The sequence below is a fragment of the Schistocerca americana genome, chromosome 8 (assembly GCF_021461395.2).
Source record: "Schistocerca americana isolate TAMUIC-IGC-003095 chromosome 8, iqSchAmer2.1, whole genome shotgun sequence".
NCBI lineage: Eukaryota > Metazoa > Arthropoda > Insecta > Orthoptera > Acrididae > Schistocerca > Schistocerca americana.
Genome location: NC_060126.1, coordinates 332,352,198 through 332,375,505, shown reverse-complemented (window position 1 = coordinate 332,375,505; position 23,308 = coordinate 332,352,198). Strand labels below are relative to the sequence as shown.

The 23,308-nt window shown below is 42.9% G+C and overlaps 1 protein-coding gene across 2 annotated transcripts in view; it reads left to right on the top strand.

The window, feature by feature from the left end:
* Positions 1 to 23,308, top strand: part of LOC124545186 (sodium-coupled monocarboxylate transporter 1-like) — a 201,826-nt gene that overhangs the window by 165,035 nt on the left and 13,483 nt on the right. For both annotated transcript variants that reach the window (XM_047124046.1, XM_047124047.1), the window contains exon 14: positions 12,352 to 12,586. In XM_047124046.1, coding sequence (XP_046980002.1) covers positions 12,352 to 12,586 — 235 coding nt within the window. The remainder of the gene's footprint in view (positions 1 to 12,351; positions 12,587 to 23,308) is intronic.

The following is a 23,308-nucleotide window of genomic DNA, read 5'->3' as shown; positions in this document are numbered from 1 at the left end:
TTAAGAGCAAGACGATCCTCAGTACAAATATGAAGTCCCCTGAAGATGTGAATTAGAAGAAATGTTAGGCTGAAGTTTAAATTACATTCCCTGAAAATTAACTTTTTAAAGTTTCTATACCTTTTTCTCGTAGCCCACGACCTTGTGAGAAATTATCACTACATTAAAGTGAGAAAATTTAGTAGATATCTCTTGAATAGTTTCTGGGAAAAACGTACATATGGTATTTTTGGAAAATAAGTTTTTTTAATCCTATAAAAAGGTTGTATGTTTATGACCCAAAGGACTTAACAGTAAATTTAAATTTAAATGTAAACCGAAATTTCCTGTAAATGTAAGTTTCATGTAAAACATGATACGTAATATTATTGCCGTATCTTCAACAATGTAGATTTGGTGCATCTTTTAAATAGTGTGTGCTTTTCATGAACGTCCCCCTTAAGAAACAAAGGTATCCCGTATGAAAAACGGGAAACTTTATCTGTCAGAAATAGCTCTAGTCCTGGTGCTGCATCTCATGACAAGACATTGCAAAATACTGTAGGTAGTATTATATATTTCAATTTTAATTCATCACGAAATTACGACACAAAGTTAGTTACATCAAAAACGAAGTAATATGGGACAGAGGATGTCCCAGGAGGAATGATCAATATTCAGTGATATGACACGAACGATCCTCGAAGTGAAATATTCTAGTAAACCTGCGCTCTAAAACGCATACATTCAGAGTTACGAGCATTTCATAATCTTCGATACTTTGAAACAAATGTCTTCTACTACAAGCCTTTCGGCTTTTACGCTTTGACAGGTGGTGTTGTGGACCTAAACAAGAAAAACCTGTTCGCCAAAAATGAGCTTAAAAATACATAACTTAGGAGCTATGAGTACTTGTTTACCTTCGTTCCTGTGAAACACACCTCTTCGCCTGAACAGCGGCTCCTAGCTCTCAAAGTACGTAGTTTAGAGCCCACATTTACTGGAGGATTTGTTCTTGTTTTGATCGACACTACCTCTTCTCAAAATATGGAGAGGAAATAGGTTGCAGTAAAAGGGAGTTTTCCACAGTATCGAAGATGAATAAGTGCTCTTAGCTCTTAAGGTATGTATTTTAGAGCCAATGTTTACCAGACATTTTTGCTTCGAATGATCGTTGCTGTCGCATCCCTGAATATCGATCATTCCTCCTCGGCACCGTATATACTGACGAAGGAGACTGGAAGAACCAGAATGAAGACGAGCATATAGCGTTAAGAGCAAATGATATGTTAGTAACAGGTCAGTACAGTGTCACAAAACTTTTTAACAGGCCTTTCATGATCGTTACTGAAAATATGGGGCTATCAGGCGAAGTAGATGTTGCCACGGAAGATTTCAGGCCAGCAATAATAACCAATGGTGTCCACAGTAAGTTATATAAAGTGAAACAGGTACAGTGTTTATAATGAAATACAACAAAATTGAAGAATGTCTTTTGAATTTTATAGTATTTTAAGTTATTTGTGTGATTAGTTATTTACGAGTATCACTGATTGAAATATGCTAGTATTAAGGCTCTGTAACAGATGGGCATTAAGTAATACTGCCTAACATCCACCTAATTTCACTTTTGCCAACGAACTCAAAATTTTCGAGAACGTAAAATACAATCTGTATCTTAACCAGTTGGCTTCAAACAATACATGTTCAGATGCAATTTCCAATCGCTTCAAGTATTGCGTACGCTCGTTACACATAAACCAAATCCGAATTCTATGGTGTAACAGGAAACTTCGAAAAATGTCTCAAATCGGATATCTCTGATAGAAAACAAATGTTTTCAATAGGAAAGAATAGCGTCTTAAGCCATCAGTCATCATCTAACTGGGATTTATTACATCTAGGACCCTTACTTCATCTTGTGTATATTAATGACCTTTCAACAATAACTATCAGAAACAATTTTTTTTTTTTTTTTTTTTTTTTTGCTTGCAGATGATACAAAAATGCAATTAACAGTAAATGATGCATGATTTTAGGAAAGTTGTTTTGGTTGAATTTTAATGGAGTTTAATAATTGGGTCCTAGCCAGTTCTTTGCCACTAAACTTTGAAAAAAAACATGCTATGGGGTAAGGTGGTAAAATTTCGTTACAGGTAAAATTCCGATCAACATAAGGTTTCGCGCCATTTGTCAGTCTCGTAGTGTTGGTAGCACTTGCCTTTGTGTGGCGTTGTAGTGCAGCAGGTTTCTACAGCTCTGTGCTACGGAGATATAAATTTTTTCCTGTTAAGAGGTAAGAGAAGCTACTTAGTCTAACGCGCTCTTATAAATTTTGCTAGTTTCCACGCGCTTGCAAATTCTATATTAGGTTAGAATCTTGTTTTCTGTTTTGGCGTGTTCTGAGGCACCTACAGAGAAAGCTTCTGTGGCATGTGCTGCCGTCTCTTGGCACAATCCCTTACTATTTACTCGTGACTTCGCTCACGCCAATAGTACATTTTCTATCAAAAAATTGGCACAATTTCGATACCCTAGTACAATTTCGATCAATGAAGTTTTTTTATTTAGTCCGCCATGATGGTTTACCCTAGACATATTATACGCAATTATTGCAAATAAATTCCGTATATGTAAACATTTTCCTACGCGATTTTTTAAAGCCACCTCTTATTTTCTAGATGGCACGAAAACGAGCAGAAAAGAAAATCTACAATAAACGTAGTCCAGCTGCTTTAGATGAGTCAATGAAGAGTGTAATGAGTAGACATTGGAGGCTTCGAGCTGCTTCTGAATTATATGACATTCCATTCAGCACCTTACATGGTAAAGTGCACATAAAAATGAAAATGCAAGCTGGATTAACTCCAACTAGTCCTATAGCAAACAGCATTGGTCATCCAATGGAAGATGCTTTGGTCCAGAGAGCTTTATTTCTAGAACAGCGTCGGTTGGGTCTGTCGCCACTCCAGTTAAGAAAAGCTGCATTTCGGTTAACTGAGAAAAATAATTTGGAACATCCATGGAACTTAGAAAGCAAGGTTGCTGGAATCGATTGGTTTAGAGCTTCTGTAAAGTTTGGAAGGTAGGAGACGAGGTAGTGGTAGAAGTAAAGCTGTGAGGACGGGCCGTGAGTCGTGCATGGGTAGCTCAGTTGGTAGAGCACTTGCCCGCGAAAGGCAAAGGTCCCGAGTTCGAGTCTCGGTCCGGCACACAGTTTTAATCTACCAGGAAGTTTCATTTGTTAAGAGACACACTCACCTTAGCCTGAGAAAAACCAAGTGTCTTTCCCGAGGCAGAGCTGAAAGCTTCAATAAAGCAGAAGCAAGTAATTATTTTCAGAATTTAGAAACAGTCTTAAAGGAATATGATTTCTTTGATAAACCATAGTGTATTTATAATATGTATGAATTCCGCTTTCCTCTGAACAAGAGACCCACAAAAATAGTAAATCGTAAAGGAAAGCGAGAAGTTGTTTCACTAACAAACGTGGAAAGAGGACAAAATGTGACTGTTGCTGCATTCATGAATGCAAGTGGTACGTATTTACCACCAATGGTAATTTTTAAAGGAGTGAGGAAACGCCCTGAATTTCATGATGGCTTACCTCCTGGTTCCATTGCGGACATGAGTGAATCGGAATACACTAATGAAGAATTGTTCATGGTCTGGCTTCGACACTTCAAGAAATAAAAAATAATGGGTAGCCCTCTTACACTTCTTATTATTGACAACATTGACAGCCACACCAGCTTAGATGCTGTAGAATATTGTCAGAGAAATGGGATAGAACTTTTGGGATTGCCTCCGCACAGTACACATGCACTGCTACACTTAGATAGGACTTTCTTCAAGTCCCTAAAGGCTCATCATCACAGAAATGCAAATGAGTGGATTCATCGCAATCGCAACGAAAGCATTGCAAAACAACGATTCTCTACTATTTTCTGTTGTGCCTGGAGCAAATCTGCGTCCGTTGGGTGCGCAATCAAAGGGCTCCAATGTACAGGAACTTTGCAAAGACATTGTTCCCGAGGCGAAATTTACACCTTCAACGTTATTCGAGGTTCCTGCTCCTTCAGTCTCTCAGGCTACTAACAGCATTATGGGAGAAGAACCCTTACCTTCAAAAGATGTAACTGAATAACACGACAAACCCGTAACGCCAGGATCCAGTACCATTCCTCGGCACGATGCTGTCAAGGACATTTTGCCAAGTCAAGAGAAAAAATTATCATCTCGGAAGAGGAAAAAACAGTCATCAGCTAGACTCACATCAGATGAAAACCTGAAAAAACCTCTGCAACAAGAGAAAACTTTTTCAACAGAGCAAAAGGAAAGCAATGAACAAATGCAACAAGTACAATAAACCGAATTGTACGTCTGTGAGTAATGATGAAAGAAGTGTACCAAGCTTCAAACCACCAGCAAACAACGAGAATAATTGTGGATTTTGTTTATTGAATTATTATAGTGCAGAATCAGTACCTAGGGGTGATTGGATTCGCTGCCAAAAATGCAATGTCTGGTACCACGAAGTATGCGTTGGTGCCCGAGGGAAAAAGAGCTTGTTATGTGGAAGATACCAGTGGTCAAAATTGTACCAGGAAGTGATCACAATTGTACCTAGTGTGGTATATTTTCGATCGATTTTTCTCTATTCTGTAACCTTTTTTACGTTTATACCAACATTTGTAATTGTGTAATATTTGTGTTACATATTCATCAAACATCCAAGAACAAGTGCCATAGTTAAAATTATTTCTTTTCTCAATATATTTCCAGTTACAATAACATTTGTCCGAAATGATCGCAATTGTACCAGCTTACCCTACGTACTTTGGAAAATGTATGCAGTTTTCACCAATATATGGCAAATATCTGGTAATAAATTCAACTGGGAGGAGCATACCAGAGACGTGCCGAAGCACCAAAACAAATATTAATTTCCAAAGCAGATGTTACCAAACACAGGTGATATAAAAAAAAGCTAGCCTAGTTCTGGTATTTTCATTCCATAACGTCACGCAGGTCCATTTTTTAGAGTAACTCATCAGCCAAACTTATTGTTCAAAGTCCAAGAGCGCTTAATATGATTATTTGAGGCGTTAACTCAAGAACGTCACTCAGAGGTGTGTTCAAAGAAGTGGTTATCTAACTACTACTTCCCAATACATTTATTCATCCGGGAATGAATAGTGTATACCGTTCCCAAACCAACAGCTCAGCACATGACTCAAGACTGTTCTTTCTGTGGTTCTACATTTCTTTGTGAACCTTGTCCTCTTCAGAAATTCTTGACCAGTTACCACGATCCAAGCCTCGAGCCTTCCATCAACTACAGCCCATTTTCTGCAGGTCCTCCATGACTCCATCCATTCATCTGGTTCTCAGTCGATCCCGCCGTCCTCTTTCACCACTGGATTTCCATCCAACGTCATCTTTTCTAATTCTGTATCGCTCATGCATTCTACGCGTCGCATCAATCTCAATTTTCCCGATTTCACTATTCTAATAGATGGATCTTTATATACATGTACGCCTTATGACTATAGCGCCTCCATCTAACTCTTTCACAGGTTGCGCCATTGATTCTTCAAACTACGTTTCCCCCAAAGATATGTAGCATTCCTGTGTCTTTTCAAGTTAATGACCATGTTCTGGGGCACATGTAAGCACTGTTCTCATAAGTGTTTTATGAATGGTTAATTTAATGATACGACTTAACAGCCTCAGGGAAAATAGTTTTAATGCGAAATAAGCTATTTTATCTGCTATTAATTTAGTTTAATTTGATAAGAGATGTCGTCTGAGTGCTTGACGTTTGATCCCAGAAGTTGAAACTATTCAAATCTCTCGTAACCGCAATGCCTAAAGTTGCTGATGATGATCTGTTCTCCTTATGTGTTTTTCCAGCAGCCATGTTCTTTTTTTTTCTTCTCCTTTCTTTTTATCTCTTCTGATTGATATTTGGACACATGTTCCTAGTGGCTCGCTCAAGTGATATGTATTTCTCCTTCACTGTCTTCCTAGTTTTGGCAACTTTGAGTCAATTGCATAAGCGAGTATCTGCACTGATTGTTAAAAAGTAATTCTCCTGCTTAGCAGGTTTGCATACCTCAAAATATTCTTCAAAGCTGAATTAAACAGGAGACACGCTAACGAATCTTGCACCATCCTGTATATCTAGTGGATCAGACACCATAGCTCCCGTCCTTAAACTACAACACACCTCATTCGTTCTCATTTTCACAAGCTTTAACAGTTTTCCAGGAGATTCTATTTCAGTCAACGCACGGTACAGCCTTCGTCTGTGCTGCAAAACGCTGCTTCGTGGTCAACAAAGAGGTATTGCTAAACCCTAGTTCCATAGTCTTTTTTTAAAATTGCGCCAGGATCAATATTTGATCTACAGTTGAGTTCCCTGGTATTAACCCACATGGGTATGACCCATTCTTTCTCTGAATAATTGAAAAAGGACGGTAAAACAATATTTCAGAAAATACTTCAGATCCCGGGTTTAGCAGCATAATTCCTCGTCAGATATCACACTCCAAGCTATCTCCTTTCTTGTATATAGGCAATATCATTTTTTTGCCTTCTATGCTGGGTCATATTCTCCAATACAGAAGTTATCATCTAGCAGAGAACTTATTCTGACTGTTTGCATTGTGTGAGAATTAACTTCACAAAGATTTTAGTGTCACTGCCTTTGGTCCATAAAGCGGTCCATTATTCAGGAACACATACATCAATAAATTGCCAGCAGCCATAAAATGTTTAACTGCTGACAAAGTTCACCTTAAGAATGGCCTAAAGGATTGCAGGGCTAGCTGGAATTTCAAAGCCACTCCACATTTACTTAAATTCCCGTAACAGGAAAACATACCAGCCAATGTGGCCGATTGGTTCTAGGCGCTTCAGTCTGGAACCGCGAGACCGCTTCGGTCGCAGGTTTGAATCCTGCCTCGGCCATGGATGTGTGTGATGTCCTTAGGTTAGTTCTAAGTTCTAGGGGACTGATGATCTCAGATGTTAAGTCCCATAATGCTCCGAGCCATTTGAACAAAGAAAACATGGTGCCGCGGCCATAAAAGCTGGACTGTCGAGGAACGGAAGAAAGTTATTTCGTTGGATTTGTTCCACACTGTTTTCAAAGTAGAAAGTGTGAAACATTTCGCTGGTTCAGTGACGATTTGAGCAGCTATATCGTGGTATTCCGTGCACCCTGTGGTTACCCTACAAGGCTACATTACTGCCAAGGATTATGTGACAATTTTGGCTGAGCAGGTTCACGCCATGTTACAGTGTCTGTTCCCCAGTCGTAACGCTGTGTTCCAAGACAACAGGTCCTTTTTCCACACAGATCACATCGTCCAGGGTTACTTTTTCAAGCACAAAGATGAACTGTCACATTTCCCCTGGCCACCCCAACCATCTTATAACTACTGAGGCTCATGATAGCTATCCATCATCCTTACCTGAATTTGCCACTACTATGCAGGAAGAATTGTATAAGATTTCCTTTAAAACCATGCGAGACCTGTATTCATGTATTGGGAGACGACTGGAAGCTTGTTTTAATACCAATGGCATTCTTGCACCATAATACGTGAGGTAATGTGTTGCGTGTGTGATGTTTCCACATTTCTGTCCACCCTGTGTAACGGTCCAGAACGTATGAAGTTTCGAACGGAGCTCACCCTGTGTAACGGTCCAGAACGTATGAAGTTTCGAACGGAGCTATGTCGCTTTAGGATCATGTAGTTGCGATTTGGATATTCGCCAACAACGGAATTAGAGTCGCAAAACATAAACAATAGTAAATCAGATCGCCCCATTTCCAGAGTACTATTTTTAATCTGTAATTTCTTACCAGAACTACAAAGGAGGCATATCACTGCATTTCTCTCACCGTTCCTCAGAAGCGGCTTCTAATGAAAGTGCTTGTGCTTGCCTATGGACGATCGTCTACGTTGTGCTTCGGCACGTCTCTGGTATGCTCCTCCCAGTTGAATTCATGATTTCCTGCAAGAAAGGTAACTGTTCGTAGTAATGGATGGGATGTCATCTCTTAAAACCGAAGTGATGTCCAGGGTTCCAGGGTTCCACATCGAATTGTCTAAGGCCCTCGCTGTTCCTAATCTGTATAAAAACCTTCAGAGGCAATCTGAAGAACCCTCTCATATGATGTTACTGTCGTTTACACTCTAGTGAGATATCTAGAATATCAAAACTAATTGCAAAATGATTTAGACAACACTCAGCACTTTGTAATTTACAGGCAATCTCAACTGAATCACCACGTGGTCAGAGGGCCTTAGTCATTCCAACATCGTTTCGAGAAAATCAATAAAATCGAAATTACGCTTAAACCAATCTTCCTTTTCTCCTGAAGAAAATATCAGTAATGCATAATATCGATGTAAATACACACATCAGAAAAAGTTTGGCATCACCTCGGTTCCGAGAGTTCCGGAATCTGTACAAAAAATTTATTTAGATTATGCTGGAATTCCTGTGACGTCAATAACATTCTCGGTACAACACGATTATTGTCGAAATATAAGTAGAATTCGTTGACCGATGAAGGAGCTCTTTGCAGAAACTTGTACAGGAAAGTGCATACTTTGTTGAGACATTGTTTTCCATTTCCTTCATTATACATCCTGTTTTATTATTTTTTTAACGTCATGAATATAAAATATATGACCTGTCAACTGACACATAATATCTATCCTGGGCAAGAGTCTGTGGAATTTGCACATTTTGCATGGACTAGTAGCATGCTCACAGGGCCCGTCTATCCTTTTAGCTTCTTCTGTAAGCTTAGTATAAAATTTTTGCGAACTTCTCTTGTGAACCATGGTGAGGGCTTCTCGTTTTCACCTTCTGCTCTTCACTTGTGCAGCAGGTGTCTTTTTCAGGGCGTCGGAAATACAAATTTAAATTTTCCTTGTAAAATTTTGCATGTGACATTTATCTGCGGTCTTAGTTCTTAAACAACTCTAGAACACTAAGTCTGGCATATTAACGTTTTATGTCCTTGCCTGCTTAATGACTTCCTTTTAGTGGAAAACTTTCAGTGTTTCGTCAGGTAGGCTGCTCCTCTTGTTTCTGATGGACGGGCTCCATTGACATGATAGATGAGCTTCGGTCACTGAAATTCTTATACCAAATAGTATGGTTTCTGTAGCATCTTTTCTAGTATAACAAAGCATTTAACTGAGTGCCTGCTAGCATTATGGGATGCGACTACCATTCAGCAACACGTCATTGTGCTTACCTTCATTTTGGATATTTGCTGGCTGAGGCTCTTTTAGCCGGTGGTAATTCAATTGGGATTTCAATATTTGTTCGAGTCACAAATGATCCTTTTCCAGTAGGAAGCTAAGGAGCGTCGACAACCTTTCACGCGTATGTTATTTTGGTTTCCAGAACAAAGACTGGTTTGATGCAGCTCTCCATGCTACTCTATCCCGTGCAAGCCTCTCCATCTCCAAATAATTACTGCAACCAACTTCCTTCTGAATCTGCTTACTGCATTCATCTCTTTGTCTCCTTCTACGAACCCTCCCCCCCCCCCCCCCCCCTCCCACCACCACAAACACACAATTCTCTCCATCACTAAGTTGGTGATCCCCTGATGTTACGTATATGTCCTATCAACCGATCTCTTCTTCTGACGAGATTAAGCCACTGATTTCTTTTATGCCAATTTCTTTTTAGGACCTCCTCGTTAGTTACATGCTCTACCCATCCAATCTTCAGCATTCTTCTTGTAAGGTTTTGAGGTCAGAACAACAACTGTGTAAGCTGTAAATAATTTTGGTTTAATGTTGCAATCTTATCACAGAAATACACGCAATTACACACTTTACAATGTGACAATGTTACGACAGTTGTCAAACGAACGCATCTCGTCCTCATAAAGTGAAATAATCCTAAACACAACGATGGTAAATTTTAACTAGAAGTTTCTTTACAGAATTATTCTATGATGTTGGCCAGTACTACGATAAATCGTCCGATTCCGGTTCAAAGTTTGGAACTATTTAGGATGACAATCAAGTCTATGAAAGATGGTTAGTTTTGTGACAAGTTGAGCAAAAGATTAGCCAGGGTCGCTCTTAGTTTACAGTGGATGCAAGCTGGTGAACCAACAAGTTTATACCTCTGCTCACAGTATTTACCTTAGCTGCGATGATCCGTCATATGCATGGCTGCTCTCGTCCTCTGAAATTCCTATATGAACCAATTAGGCCTTTTCTGATTTTTTCAGCAGAAACTCTCCCTATGTTTCTCGTTACGTGGGAAAGCATGTATTCATCCTTAGTCTTGGAATATGTCGATATGCACGTGCATGGCTGGAGCAGTATGCATATTAAAATGCCCTCTCAGTCCTTGCAAGAACTATTAACTAACTGGCTGGTTCGTTTCTCCCCAGTTGGAGCTCAACGATGCTACAGCTAATATCTAGTTGAATGTCACCTCCAGTGAACGCAGTGTTCACACAAATTTCTCCTCTGCCTCGCACAGAGCGTTATGCGCCCCGTTCTGCAATTGACGCCGGTTTAGGGAAGAGCTCCGAAAATTTCGCTCTTGTCTTTCTCGTGGCTGAACTGTTTCCCCACATCAAGTCTTTTGTTCTCCATGTCATGGCATTTATCGACCAATAGCAGCGTTCCTCTTATTTTGTGGACACTCTCTCTGCTAATCACAAGGGCCCTACCATTGAACTGCGTCGAAATGTCGGTGGTTTACTCCTTCCTAGTTCGTTTCCGCCAATCGGACATTTTGTGCCCTCTCCAGAGGCCTAAAAGCTACGTGTGGACATCACATGTGTACCATTCGCTGTTTACGTGATCTACTGCGACACTGGTTTTGTTCGTATCCATTTGGAATTCCAAAACGCAGTTTTCTAAAGCTTCTTTTTGTCCTACTTCTGGTGGCCCATTACTTGCTCTCCAGTATGCATCACCTGTCCGGTCGCTGACTCCTGCTACAGGACGCCCCCTAACAGCTTCTCGTGGCGTCTCCCATGGTGCAGCCTCTGCGTCTGCTCGCACTTGCTTCCATACAAAACGCTTCCTCTTGCTGCTTGTTTCACCTTCTGCTTATTGACTTGCATATGCTCATTGATATACATTATATAGGAGCGGTGTGTTAATACTGTCGATTGAGTGTCATCCCGTTTGCATTACATACTTATAGGCAAATCTGATCATTACCGCCGAAGTAAGTTGGTGTCATATTCACCTTCCTGTTACGATGTATAAAACTCTTATGTAAGGTGCGAAATTGACCTTCATTAATTCAGCCATCTTACACTCTGTGGCATCACATTTAAAAAGTTTTTATTCATTTTTTTACCATTTCCGTACATGGCTGCACTCCACTCAAATGCTTTCAGAAAACACTTTCTACCACTTAAATTTACAGTAGATGTTACGAAATTTCTCTTCTTCAAAAACACTTTTCTGTCCATTGCCAGTCTACATTTTATATCCTCTCTGCCTTGGTCATCATCAGTTATTTTGCTTCCCAAGTAGCAAACCTCATCTACTACTTTAAGTGTATCGTTGCCTAAGGTAATTCCCGATTACATTTCATTATCCTTGTTTTGCTTTTGTTAATGTTTATCTTGTATCATCTTTTCAAGACAGTGTCCATTCCGTTCAACTGCTCTTCCAAGTCATTTGCTGTCTCTGATGGAATTACAACGTCATCGGAGAACCTAAAATTTCTTCTTCAAGGACTTCAATTCCTTTCCCACATTTTTCTTTTTATTTTCCTTTACTGCTTGTTCAATGTGCAGATTGAATAATATCGGGGATAAGCTGTAACCGTGTCTCTCGCTTTTCAACCATTGCTTCCCTTTCATGCCCCTTGACGTTTATAAATGCCGTCTGGTTTCTGTACAAATTGCAAACAGCCTTTCACTCCCTGTATTTTTCTCCTGCTACCTTCCGAATGTCAAAATAAATATTCCAGTCAACACTGTAAAAATATATCTCTAAGTCCACAGATATATAAACCTAGGTTTGCCTTTTCTTAACCCACCTTAAGGGACGTCATAGGTAAGTATTGCCTCGTGTGTTCCTAAGCTATTCGCTGAAGTCGGCTTCTACTAATTTCTCCATTCTTTCCTAAAGAATTCGTGTTAGCATTCTGAAAACCATGATTTATTAAACTAGCAGTTCAGTAATACTGTCAGTTCTTGAAGTCTGAGAGTATTTCGCATGTCTAATATATCTTGTGCACCAGGTGGAATATTTCTGTCACGCGCGTCAAGACTTGAAAATGTGTTCCAAATTGACCGCCTCCTTCAGGATCGATTACTCTAATCTGTGACTCTTTTTCTCGTTGCAGCGAGGTGCCGTACATCTTCCGTGTGTCGTACCTGTGGTATATGGTGATGGGCCTGGTGGTGACGCTGGTATCGGCGTTGCTGATCAGCTTTGTGACGGGGCGACGTGACCCTGCGACGCTGGACCCCCGCCTGGTGACGCCCATGATGCGTTGGTTGCTGCCCAAAGACAGCAAGAAGGCTGCGGCGCTGGCGGAGCGCATCAGGGGCACGGTGCCCACGTACGAAGGCTACAAGGTATGACTTGCCTGGCACTGCTTAACCACTGAGGCGGCGAGGGCGCTATTTCTCCTGACGTAGATATCGCACAAGGCGGCTACACAAGCACTCTACTTCAAAACATCATTCGCATTGGAAAAAATATCTCAAATATTAGTATGTTTATCATTGTTTTCCACATAAAAATGCCATGACGTTATGAACTATACATTTAGCACTATTTTTCGAAAAAGTCGCCCACGACACTGAGACATTTTTCCCGGCATGTAATCACTTTGAAGAAACAAATCTGTTATAGCCGCGTACCCTGCGATGCAAGGAACAGTTTCTCAGTCTGCTCCATCGTAGCCTTGGTTTGCAAGTAACAGCCTGAGAGTCATTAGATGCAGGGAACAGTAAAAGTAGATGGGGATTGATCGGTGTTGTAGATTGTGTGATCCAATCTCCACAACCCCAAACGATGACTCTGATCCAGTGTAAGCCTTATTATGTACGGTTTTTCTTTGTAGTCCAAGACCACTACATCTTCACTCGGTAGCTCTGGTCTCTTCCGTCGAATGGTGGACCTAATTATGGGGAGGGCGTCGCAGTAGCATTTCACACTGATGGTCCCTTGCTGGAAGGAATCTAAGAGGATCACATCGTTTGCATGCCAGAACACTATGACCATAAACTTTCCTGTGGAGGGCGGCACTTTCAGTTTTTTCGTCACTGGTGGACTGGGATGCTTCCACGTCATTCAGGCGGTCTTGGATGGGTGTATGATACCAAACATTTGACGAGACATGAACTCTTCACAATACATGTGTGTTTATGGATGATGGACACATTAGTCCCGTGTGCCCATTCATACTGGTTAATGGCACCTTGGCGTGACACTGGCAGAGCACGTCCATCTGTCATCATGGTGTGCCAAGAAAGCACACAAGCACAAATAATGGTGTCGTAGCAATGAGGCTCCAAGTGGAAGTGCAAGTGGGTTGAATGGCTCCATCTGGCCACCCTATATCACGGCAGCAGAGGGCGCTTGTGACACAAAACAGCTCGAGGCACGGCTCAGTTGCCTCGTACCATTTGGCCCACCAGGCCACACACAACTGCTGCCAGCATCAGACGCCAACATTAACACCCATGAGGTGATATCGAGATTGAAATGATACTGTGCAGTCTGGAACTGGTGGTTTAACAAGATAGTCAATGTGCAATGTGGCTTTCATCAGACCAGGAATCTATGCAAGTAGCTCTGTCGTGAAGCCTTTTTTCATCCTGATAGATGGGAGGAGGCGCGGCATACTCATCACGAAGATGTAGAAGAAAGAACCACATTAGGTTACCAGGAATGTTGAAATAATCGTCCCGGTTGTAGTTCATGGTAAATTAAACGAGTGAGCCCAGTTTATGGTACACCATAAAACTTCTAGGCTCATCGAACCATTAATTCACTTGATGCCTTGCATAATTTAAACAGAGGCCAAATCGCGACTAGTCAGATCACATGACACTAATCCAATTTATGTGCTGCTTGGACCATTAAAGGCGTTCAGCTTTATAAACCACTGTGAAAGATGGCCTTCTGTGAGGCAAACGAGTCTAAAAGTCCAGAATCCGCAATACCCTTCGGAATGCTTGCTCATAAACTGCTTGAGAGGGAGCTGAGTTCATTGACTGCAGCAGGCTCTGTCGTGTGTTCAAGCGAGTGTCGTTGATTAGGTGTATATCCTCTCTATTATGATCTGTTTACGGACTCTGTTATTACAGTGTTACATGGCTGCGGCTGGTGGACCATTCATTGTAGAGACATTGCATAATGTGAGTTGATACGCCAACAAATGTTAAAACTTAATTCCCAATGTCGTCATTTCCAAAGAAATTGTTCAAATGTGTGTGAAATCTTATGGGACTTAGCTGCTAAGGTCATCAGTCCGTAAGTTGACACACTATTTAACCTAAATTTTCCTAAGGACGAACACACACACCCATGCCCGAGGGAGGACTCGAACCTCCGCCGGGACCAGCCACACAGTCCATGATCGCAGAGCCTTAGACCGCTCGGCTAATTCCGTGCGGCGGTCATTTGCACGCCCAAACACTGGCATCCAAACACGCCAAACATGCCATTCTGTCACGTCGTCATGAAGATCCATCTCATTTCACTTATTCCACGTGCCCAACTTGCACATGCACAGCACTTCACTGCCATTACAAATGCTCTGCATGTTCCATCTATCATATCTGAAACATTCTACTATGCTATAGAAAGTGTCAACAGGTTGCTTCTGACATGGAATAGTGTAAGGATAGTATTCCATATGTCGTTAGTGAACAAAAGTACGGTTTGTAAGCTGACTTGCTGACTTTTTTATCATCACAGTCAACAGTCGCTCACAGAGAAAATGGTGCAAAGTAAAGTTTTCTACGAGATTTTTAATTTGTGACAATCAATCTGAGTTCTTATCGATATATATGAGGTGTGTTCAAGTAATAACCAGAATTTTTTGGAAGAATTTTATTTATTCATCAACATCAACGTTATCCACTTCCATTTAGTTCCAATTAGATATTGCACCCTTGTGCCAGCTTGCTTTCCAGACACCGAAATATTTCTGAAACTTAGTCTTGCGTATAGCTTTTAACTCTCTCAGTGATGCTTTCCCAATTCTTTGATCGATTTTGCTTCAAAATAATTATTGGTCGATCTACGGAAACATGTAACATTTTCAACAGCTGACAACCAAATAAATATCCGATATGGGCACGACTATACAGACGCTTCTCAGACGTGCTTATTAACACAACAACGAAAAAATTCCACAATCAAGCTAAATTCTTGTCAGTTATTGAACACAAACCTCATACTCTCGAGAAGCAAGAATAACACTGGTATGTGTTTCTCTTACAACTCACTCTTTTCTTGTTGGTCATGTTATCACCTATAGCTACATTACGTCCAGGAACGGTTGCGATTGTTTTGAGAATTGTAGCCCCCTGGTAGGTCCGGTGTGCACTAAACAAACGGAGCGATCCCTAGGGTAGTGAAGTGGAATGCAGAAGGGGATTTTGTTGGCTGTAGGATGAGTGATGGATCAACAGTCAATGACCAACAGGAAACGAAAATTGGTAACCCACAATACTGTCAGAATAGAATTTCCGTCCCTGAAGATCGGAAAGAGAACATGTTAATATGATATTAGTGAACAGCAGAAGCATCCATGGTAAAGTTTCAGAATTATTACCGCTTTTGAAGGGTAATAATGCACATATAGTATAAGCACGAGAAATCTGCCTTAAACCAATAGTGAATAAAAACAACATTATAATTTCATAATGGAATGTACTTCACAATTATAGACTAGACAATAACCTCGGTAATATCTAGCGAGGCATAGGAGAACTCTAATGGCGAATAATCTGGGTATGGGTGCGAGGTGCCAGGGTAGAGAAGAGCTTGTACCTCTTTAATTCTGACGAATGAGAACGAGACATCCACTCGACCCCCTCCTTACTTACCACCTAATTAATTATGCACACAATGGTAACAACAGGAAGTGATGGCGGACGCTGCTAGGTGGTAAAATAAGCAGGGCACACTCACTATAATTTAATAAAAATCGTACTATACTCAGAGAGAAAAGAAGAGAAACTTACCATAACAAACAAGAGGATATGGGATTCTGCATATATCAACGAAATGATATGCGGATTAAATATTACAATGAGATTTATTATACATCAGAACATAAAGGCACATGAGTATCGACACAAAGGATAGGGTATACTGAACTATTATGAGAATAAGAGTTGGCTCGAGAACAAGGGGCACCTACTCTCTATGATGCAATAGATTGACGATAATGACTGGAGGTCCTAATGAAACAAATATTACTCTCCCGACTATATTGCAGTATCGCGATTAGTAGTGAGAGCTCAAATTGGATCTCATCTAGAAACAAGCAAGGTGGAGTTGTAGCAAAGCTAGCGCGTGTGCTGCTGAGGATTTTATTATAAAAATGATAGGTTCTTCAATGCTGAAGCCACAAAATACTGTACCAGACCTGAAATCTGCAGCACGTCGTCGGTAGGCAGCGTTCTGATGATGTAGGCGCTGACTTCTGCTGTGCAGCAACTCTGTTTCAACCCCTTACCTCGAAGGCTGTCCGAGAATTCTAAGTTATGCCAAAAAAGTGCGACTAAGTCGCGAGACTGTCCGACCCTGATGAAGACCAGATCCCGAGTGTCCCTCGCCCGCACAATTCAAGAACGAAGCCAACATTGCTCAACTTCCTACTTACCTCGAAAACCGCGAATCATCATTCCCCCACACTCTCTCAGAACATCATTCACGCCTGTAGCAACCGTTCCCTCCAATATCGAGCATGGCTTTATGATGTCAACTAGCCTCAGTTTAAGTTAACCAATCACGCCTCTGCTATTCGGCTGAGGGCACTGAACTTGCCATTTGACCGGCTATGTAAACAACATGCCTAGGCCACCGGCCATCTGGCGCCAGACAGTCTCGCACAGCAGGGAACGGTCCACAAGTATTCTCAGAATCATGAGGACAATGTAGTCAGTCGGCGCCAGCAGTATTTGTTCCGGATGCTCCAGAATGGTAAACACATAAACTGCGCCGACGCTCAGACGTCTCGCAGGTCGTTTTGCCCTTCATACAATAGGTGAAACTCTACCGACGTCAGTTGTTCTGCCAGGCGCTTTAGCCCATTGATGTATGACCCTTTCAGTATCCACAGAAGTGCAGTCCCCAACCGGAAACACAGTGTGCCTTGTCCACCGGTGCTCGCTTCACACAGGCCACCCAGGGAAGTAACCCAACATGCATAGGAATTAAGTAAAAAGTATTTTGAGCTCTCAGTACAAATACTTATTTGGCCTGTTACCCCGCTCAATGACATAAAACATTATTAAAATTGATGAAAATGAGAGGCGACATGCAAAAGAGGGCATGGAACCTCTCATGGGTAAGCATGAAATATGTATCAAATGGGATAATTATGTGCTTTTGTGGACCACCTGCCTCAGCATCTGTAGTGGCAGAGCACAACAGACAATATTTGTTGATTATTGCAGCGATCCATGTGAGATTTCTTTGGATTTCTTATCTGAAAATTACTTGGAGCAGATAGTGATCTGATTAATGAGAATAATCTCTCAGATCTTCTTGTAACTACCCGTTAAAGTAGCTAAGAGCGCTAACGCGCAGCTTCATGGACTCTGGTAGGCTCCCCGGCCTCGTACCGAATCCCCCTGGCGGATTAACGACGAGGACCTATCTGCCAGCCAGCCTGGATGTAGTTTTTAGGCGGTTTTCCACATCCTGTTAGGTGAATACAGGGGTTGGTCCCCACGTTCCGCCTCAGTTACATGACTCGCAGACATTAGAAAACGTTCGCACTCCTACATGGCTTACACTAGACGCAGACAGCTAGTGTACACTAATTCTGTCCTGGGGGGTTCGTGGTGGCAGCAGGAAGGGCATCCGGCCACCCTCTGCAATTTACGCTGCCACATCAATAGTAACACGGCCAAACCCACGTTGCAGTGAGACAAAGGCCCCGAGAAAGAATGAAAGAAATCTTCTTGTAACTACCTTTAGAGAGCTTTTCGAATCAATTATCTTACAAGAAGGTATTAGGGATCATAAGCATTTTGTAGCATTATTCTGTCAACTGAGGATACGAAAGCATAATCCTCAAACGTAATCAGTTTCGTCGAGAGAAGAAGACAGAAGCCAGTAACGAGAATAATGAATTCCCTACAGAAACTATAAGCTTTCGACTATTTCCGCCAATGTGTTCGTCAGAGCAACTGACTGTCAAAATTACTGCTTTGGTGGCCTTACCTAGCCCAGACATGGCTTCCCGTTGGTCGGTAGTTCCGTCATGCTGTCGCAGATGGTGTCAGCGTATGCTCTCGTGGCGCTAACACTCCCGCCATACTGTAAACATTGCGACCAGTATCTCTGGCTCTCCTGTGTGTCGAGAGCTCGTGTCCATGCTCTGCTAAGAATATATCCACCGGTCACGGTTGAAGGTTTTCTCGCTTGTTCTTATTTGTACACCGCCTTTAATTACAGAAACCCGGTATGTTGGAGTTCCTACCAAAGCTAGTAAAGACCCGCTCCAGATGCTGCTTTGAAGCAGACCTATAAATCGCGTAAAAGCATCAACTACGACGAAGATAGAGCGATTGCCTCTTTGTGTTCGGGGCAACGGTCCTAGAGAGTCAATAAACAATTTGTCCATAGGTTGATACTCGCTAGACTGCAGAAACCACACCTAGGTCCGGTATCCGGTTTAGCCACCTTACGTGGCTCAAATTCTGCCACAAACGTGCGAACATCGTTGTTCTCTAACATTAAGTAACTTTTTGTGATACCGTAAATGCCCTCCGCAAAAGAATTGATGAAAGTATTCGAATACACTAAGGATTAAACTGCTAGGCACACACAACTTAGGTCTATTTTCATCACGGGCCAGAAAGCATAGAAAGTCCTTCTGCAAGGCGTATCCGGCAACAATCTCACTCTAATCTTACCTATTAAGAACGGACTGTAACTCAAAATCTACTCGTTGTTCCCCCTTAAGACTGCCAAACAGGGACGGTATCTCCGTTAAGACTTCCATAGTACACACCACTTCTACTTGAGACTCAGGTTCTTGCTCAGCCTAAACCTAGACTCAACGCATCGGTATTTGGTTTTGCCCACCCCTAACATGGAACACATCAAATTGAAAGGCGGAGATCGTCACAGCCCAACGTGCTATCTGCCTGGTCTCACGAGGACGAACTAATACCCAGCTGCAGGCCTGGTTGTCAGTCCGAGGCGAAACCTACGATTTTCTACATAAAATTTACGTTTTTCCGGGCGACCTAAGGCATCCAACTCATACACAGAATATTTCAGATTCAGCGGCCGATAACATCTGCGAAGCACACGCAAGAGTGTGTCTTTCCCCATTCTGTTCTTGCAACAATACAGCTGCCACCCCCACATTGCACACATCGGTCTGAACAATAAACAGAAGGATGAAATCCAGAATCCTTGAGATTGGAGCGGGATTTAAGGCCTGCTTTTTACCCTTACAATGCTGCCTGCTGTGACTCCCCCACACCTTTCCTACCCAACAGATTAACAGGTGTCACATCTGGGCAAAAGTTGATATGAATTTTTGAAAAAAATTACCATGGGCTTTTTATCCCGGGGCACCAGAACCTGATGGATGGCCTTAGTCCGATGTTTATCAACAGTAAGTCCCTTTTGAGACGCGATGTGGCCCAAGAAGGAAACTAGATCAATGTCACCTTGGTTGATTTCATCACGAACCAGCTTACCTAAGACGTTCAAAAATGCTCCTCAAAACTGGCGGTATATACACCTACGTTATCGAAGTAATTGTAAAGGAATCTGAAGTTTCCTACGACTGAATTCAATAGACGTGACAAAAGTCCGGCACCGGAGGCCAGCCCAAAGGGAATTCCATTGAATTGAAAGAGTTAGTAGTCGGCACAAAACGCTGTAATCGGTTTAGTCTCTTCCGCAAGGGGAGTCTGATAACAGACCTAGTTTAAACCCGGGACCGTAAAAACCTTGCCTCCCGCAAATCCCGTAAAACAATTACGTAACTCTGGGAGTGGGACGGATTCCAAAGCAATCTTTTAGTTTAATGCTCAGTAGTCAACTACATGCCTAAAACCTTCACTGTGTGGTGTAGGGACTAGACAAAATGGGCTGCGTAAGGTGAGACGGAAAGTCGAATTACATCTTCCGCAAGCGGCTGATCAATAATCTCGGCAATATCTCCATTTTAGAAGGTCAAAACCGATACGGAGTCTGGCACACGGAGCTCTGATCAGTGATCCAAATATAATATTTTATTTTACTGGTTACCCACAACCGACCAGTAAATACTTCAGGAAATTCGTCCGATAGATCTGTCAGCTGAGAGGCTTGAGCCTCAGGTAAATGACAAACACGCGCCCAGCCTGAGAAAGCAAAACTGACCACCAGCATAATTTACCAAAACACTAAGTTAATTGCATAAAATCGCATCCTACATTAAGCTTAGTAGGCAAAGTCTTCACAACTAAGCACTTAAGGGGCCGCCTAGAACACTATCTACTCAACTTAAAGCGAACCTGGCCTGCTACATCGCGAGTCTGCTCATCAACAGAAAGACAACCGATAAATCAAACTTAGTCCAGGCAACCTGGATATTTACCTCTCCCTTTTATATCAGACATAATTAGGAAGGTACACGCTTCTGTCAGAATCCATCAGGCACACACGTACGGTATCCGCCCACACGTTACACTGCACAACATACAACAACATGCCGGGAGGTTCCGGCGCAATGCCTGAGGAACGCCTTTTCTTTGGCGTCAGTCGTTCTCACGCATGCTCTTACGAACCAGACAATCCTTGACAAAATTTCCTGGTTTACTATGGGGGTAACATACCCCATCAGCAACAATATGTGATTGCTCATGTTCAATATCAACATTACTCACCATCATACAATGTAGGCTTTCACTGCCGGTATTGTCTTCAGCTGAAACTTCCGGGCTGAGAGACCGATTGTGAGTGCCATAGGATGTCCAACACGAGAGGTGGCCAGATATCTCGCCTGCTTGCTGCAACCACGCATCGGCAGAACAGACAGTTGCATTAAAAACTCGTCGCATTTTATTGAAAAAACTGAGGGACGTTAACGTCAGCCCAATGATATTCTTGTTAGCTTCGATGTAGTGTCATTGTTTACCATGGTGCCTGTAAACAAAGCTATTTCATATATACCAGACATTTTTACAACTGACATAGTGACTTTATTTAAACACTGCCTGACGACAACTTATTTCCAGTATAACAACGAGTCTTACGAACAGATCGACGGGGTGGCGATGGGAAGCCCTCTCAGCCCAGCTGTTGCCAATTTACACTCCTGGAAATTGAAATAAGAACACCGTGAATTCATTGTCCCAGGAAGGGGAAACTTTATTGACACATTCCTGGGGTCAGATACATCACATGATCACACTGACAGAACCACAGGCACATAGACACAGGCAACAGAGCATGCACAATGTCGGCACTAGTACAGTGTATATCCACCTTTCGCAGCAATGCAGGCTGCTATTCTCCCATGGAGACGATCGTAGAGATGCTGGATGTAGTCCTGTGGAACGGCTTGCCATGCCATTTCCACCTGGCGCCTCAGTTGGACCAGCGTTCGTGCTGGACGTGCAGACCGCGTGAGACGACGCTTCATCCAGTCCCAAACATGCTCAATGGGGGACAGATCCGGAGATCTTGCTGGCCAGGGTAGTTGACTTACACCTTCTAGAGCACGTTGGGTGGCACGGGATACATGCGGACGTGCATTGTCCTGTTGGAACAGCAAGTTCCCTTGCCGGTCTAGGAATGGTAGAACGATGGGTTCGATGACGGTTTGGATGTACCGTGCACTATTCAGTGTCCCCTCGACGATCACCAGTGGTGTACGGCCAGTGTAGGAGATCGCTCCCCACACCATGATGCCGGGTGTTGGCCCTGTGTGCCTCGGTCGTATGCAGTCCTGATTGTGGCGCTCACCTGCACGGCGCCAAGCACGCATACGACCATCATTGGCACCAAGGCAGAAGCGACTCTCATCGCTGAAGACGACACGTCTCCATTCGTCCCTCCATTCACGCCTGTCGCGACACCACTGGAGGCGGGCTGCACGATGTTGGGGCGTGAGCGGAAGACGGCCTAACGGTGTGCGGGACCGTAGCCCAGCTTCATGGAGACGGTTGCGAATGGTCCTCGCCGATACCCCAGGAGCAACAGTGTCCCTAATTTGCTGGGAAGTGGCGGTGCGGTCCCCTACGGCACTGCGTAGGATCCTACGGTCTTGGCGTGCATCTGTGCGTCGCTGCGGTCCGGTCCCAGGTCGACGGGCACGTGCACCTTCCGCCGACCACTGGCGACAACATCGATGTACTGTGGAGACCTCACGCCCCACGTGTTGAGCAATTCGGCGGTACGTCTACCCGGCCTCCCGCATGCCCACTATACGCCCTCGCTCAAAGTCCGTCAACTGCACATACGGTTCACGTCCACGCTGTCGCGGCATGCTACCAGCGTTAAAGTCTGCGATGGAGCTCCGTATGCCACGGCAAACTGGCTGACACTGACGGCGGCGGTGCACAAATGCTGCGCAGCTAGCGCCATTCGACGGCCAACACCCCGGTTCCTGGTGTGTCCGCTGTGCCGTGCGTGTGATCATTGCTTGTACAGCCCTCTCGCAGTGTCCGGAGCAAGTATGGTGGGTCTGACACACCGGTGTCAATGTGTTCTTTTTTCCATTTCCAGGAGTGTATTTATGGAGATCTACGAACAGCGAGCGCTGCAGACTGCCAGTAAAAAGCCTGCTAAATGGTACCACTATGTTGATGGCACATTTGCAGTGTGGACTCATGATGAAGAAGAGTTGGATGTCTTCTTGGTGCATCTGAACAGCATTAACCCGAAGATACAGTTTACAATGGAGAAAGAGAGCAATGGTCAACACAGTTTCCTGGATGTGTCGGTAATTAAACGGGTGGATGGGACGCTGGGCCACAAGGTATATAGAAAGAACACTCACACGGATCCTAGGCAAAAAAGAGGTGTCATGAAAACCTTGGTGGACAGAGCCAACATAATCTGCGAGCCGGCTTACTTACAAGACGAACTGAATCACC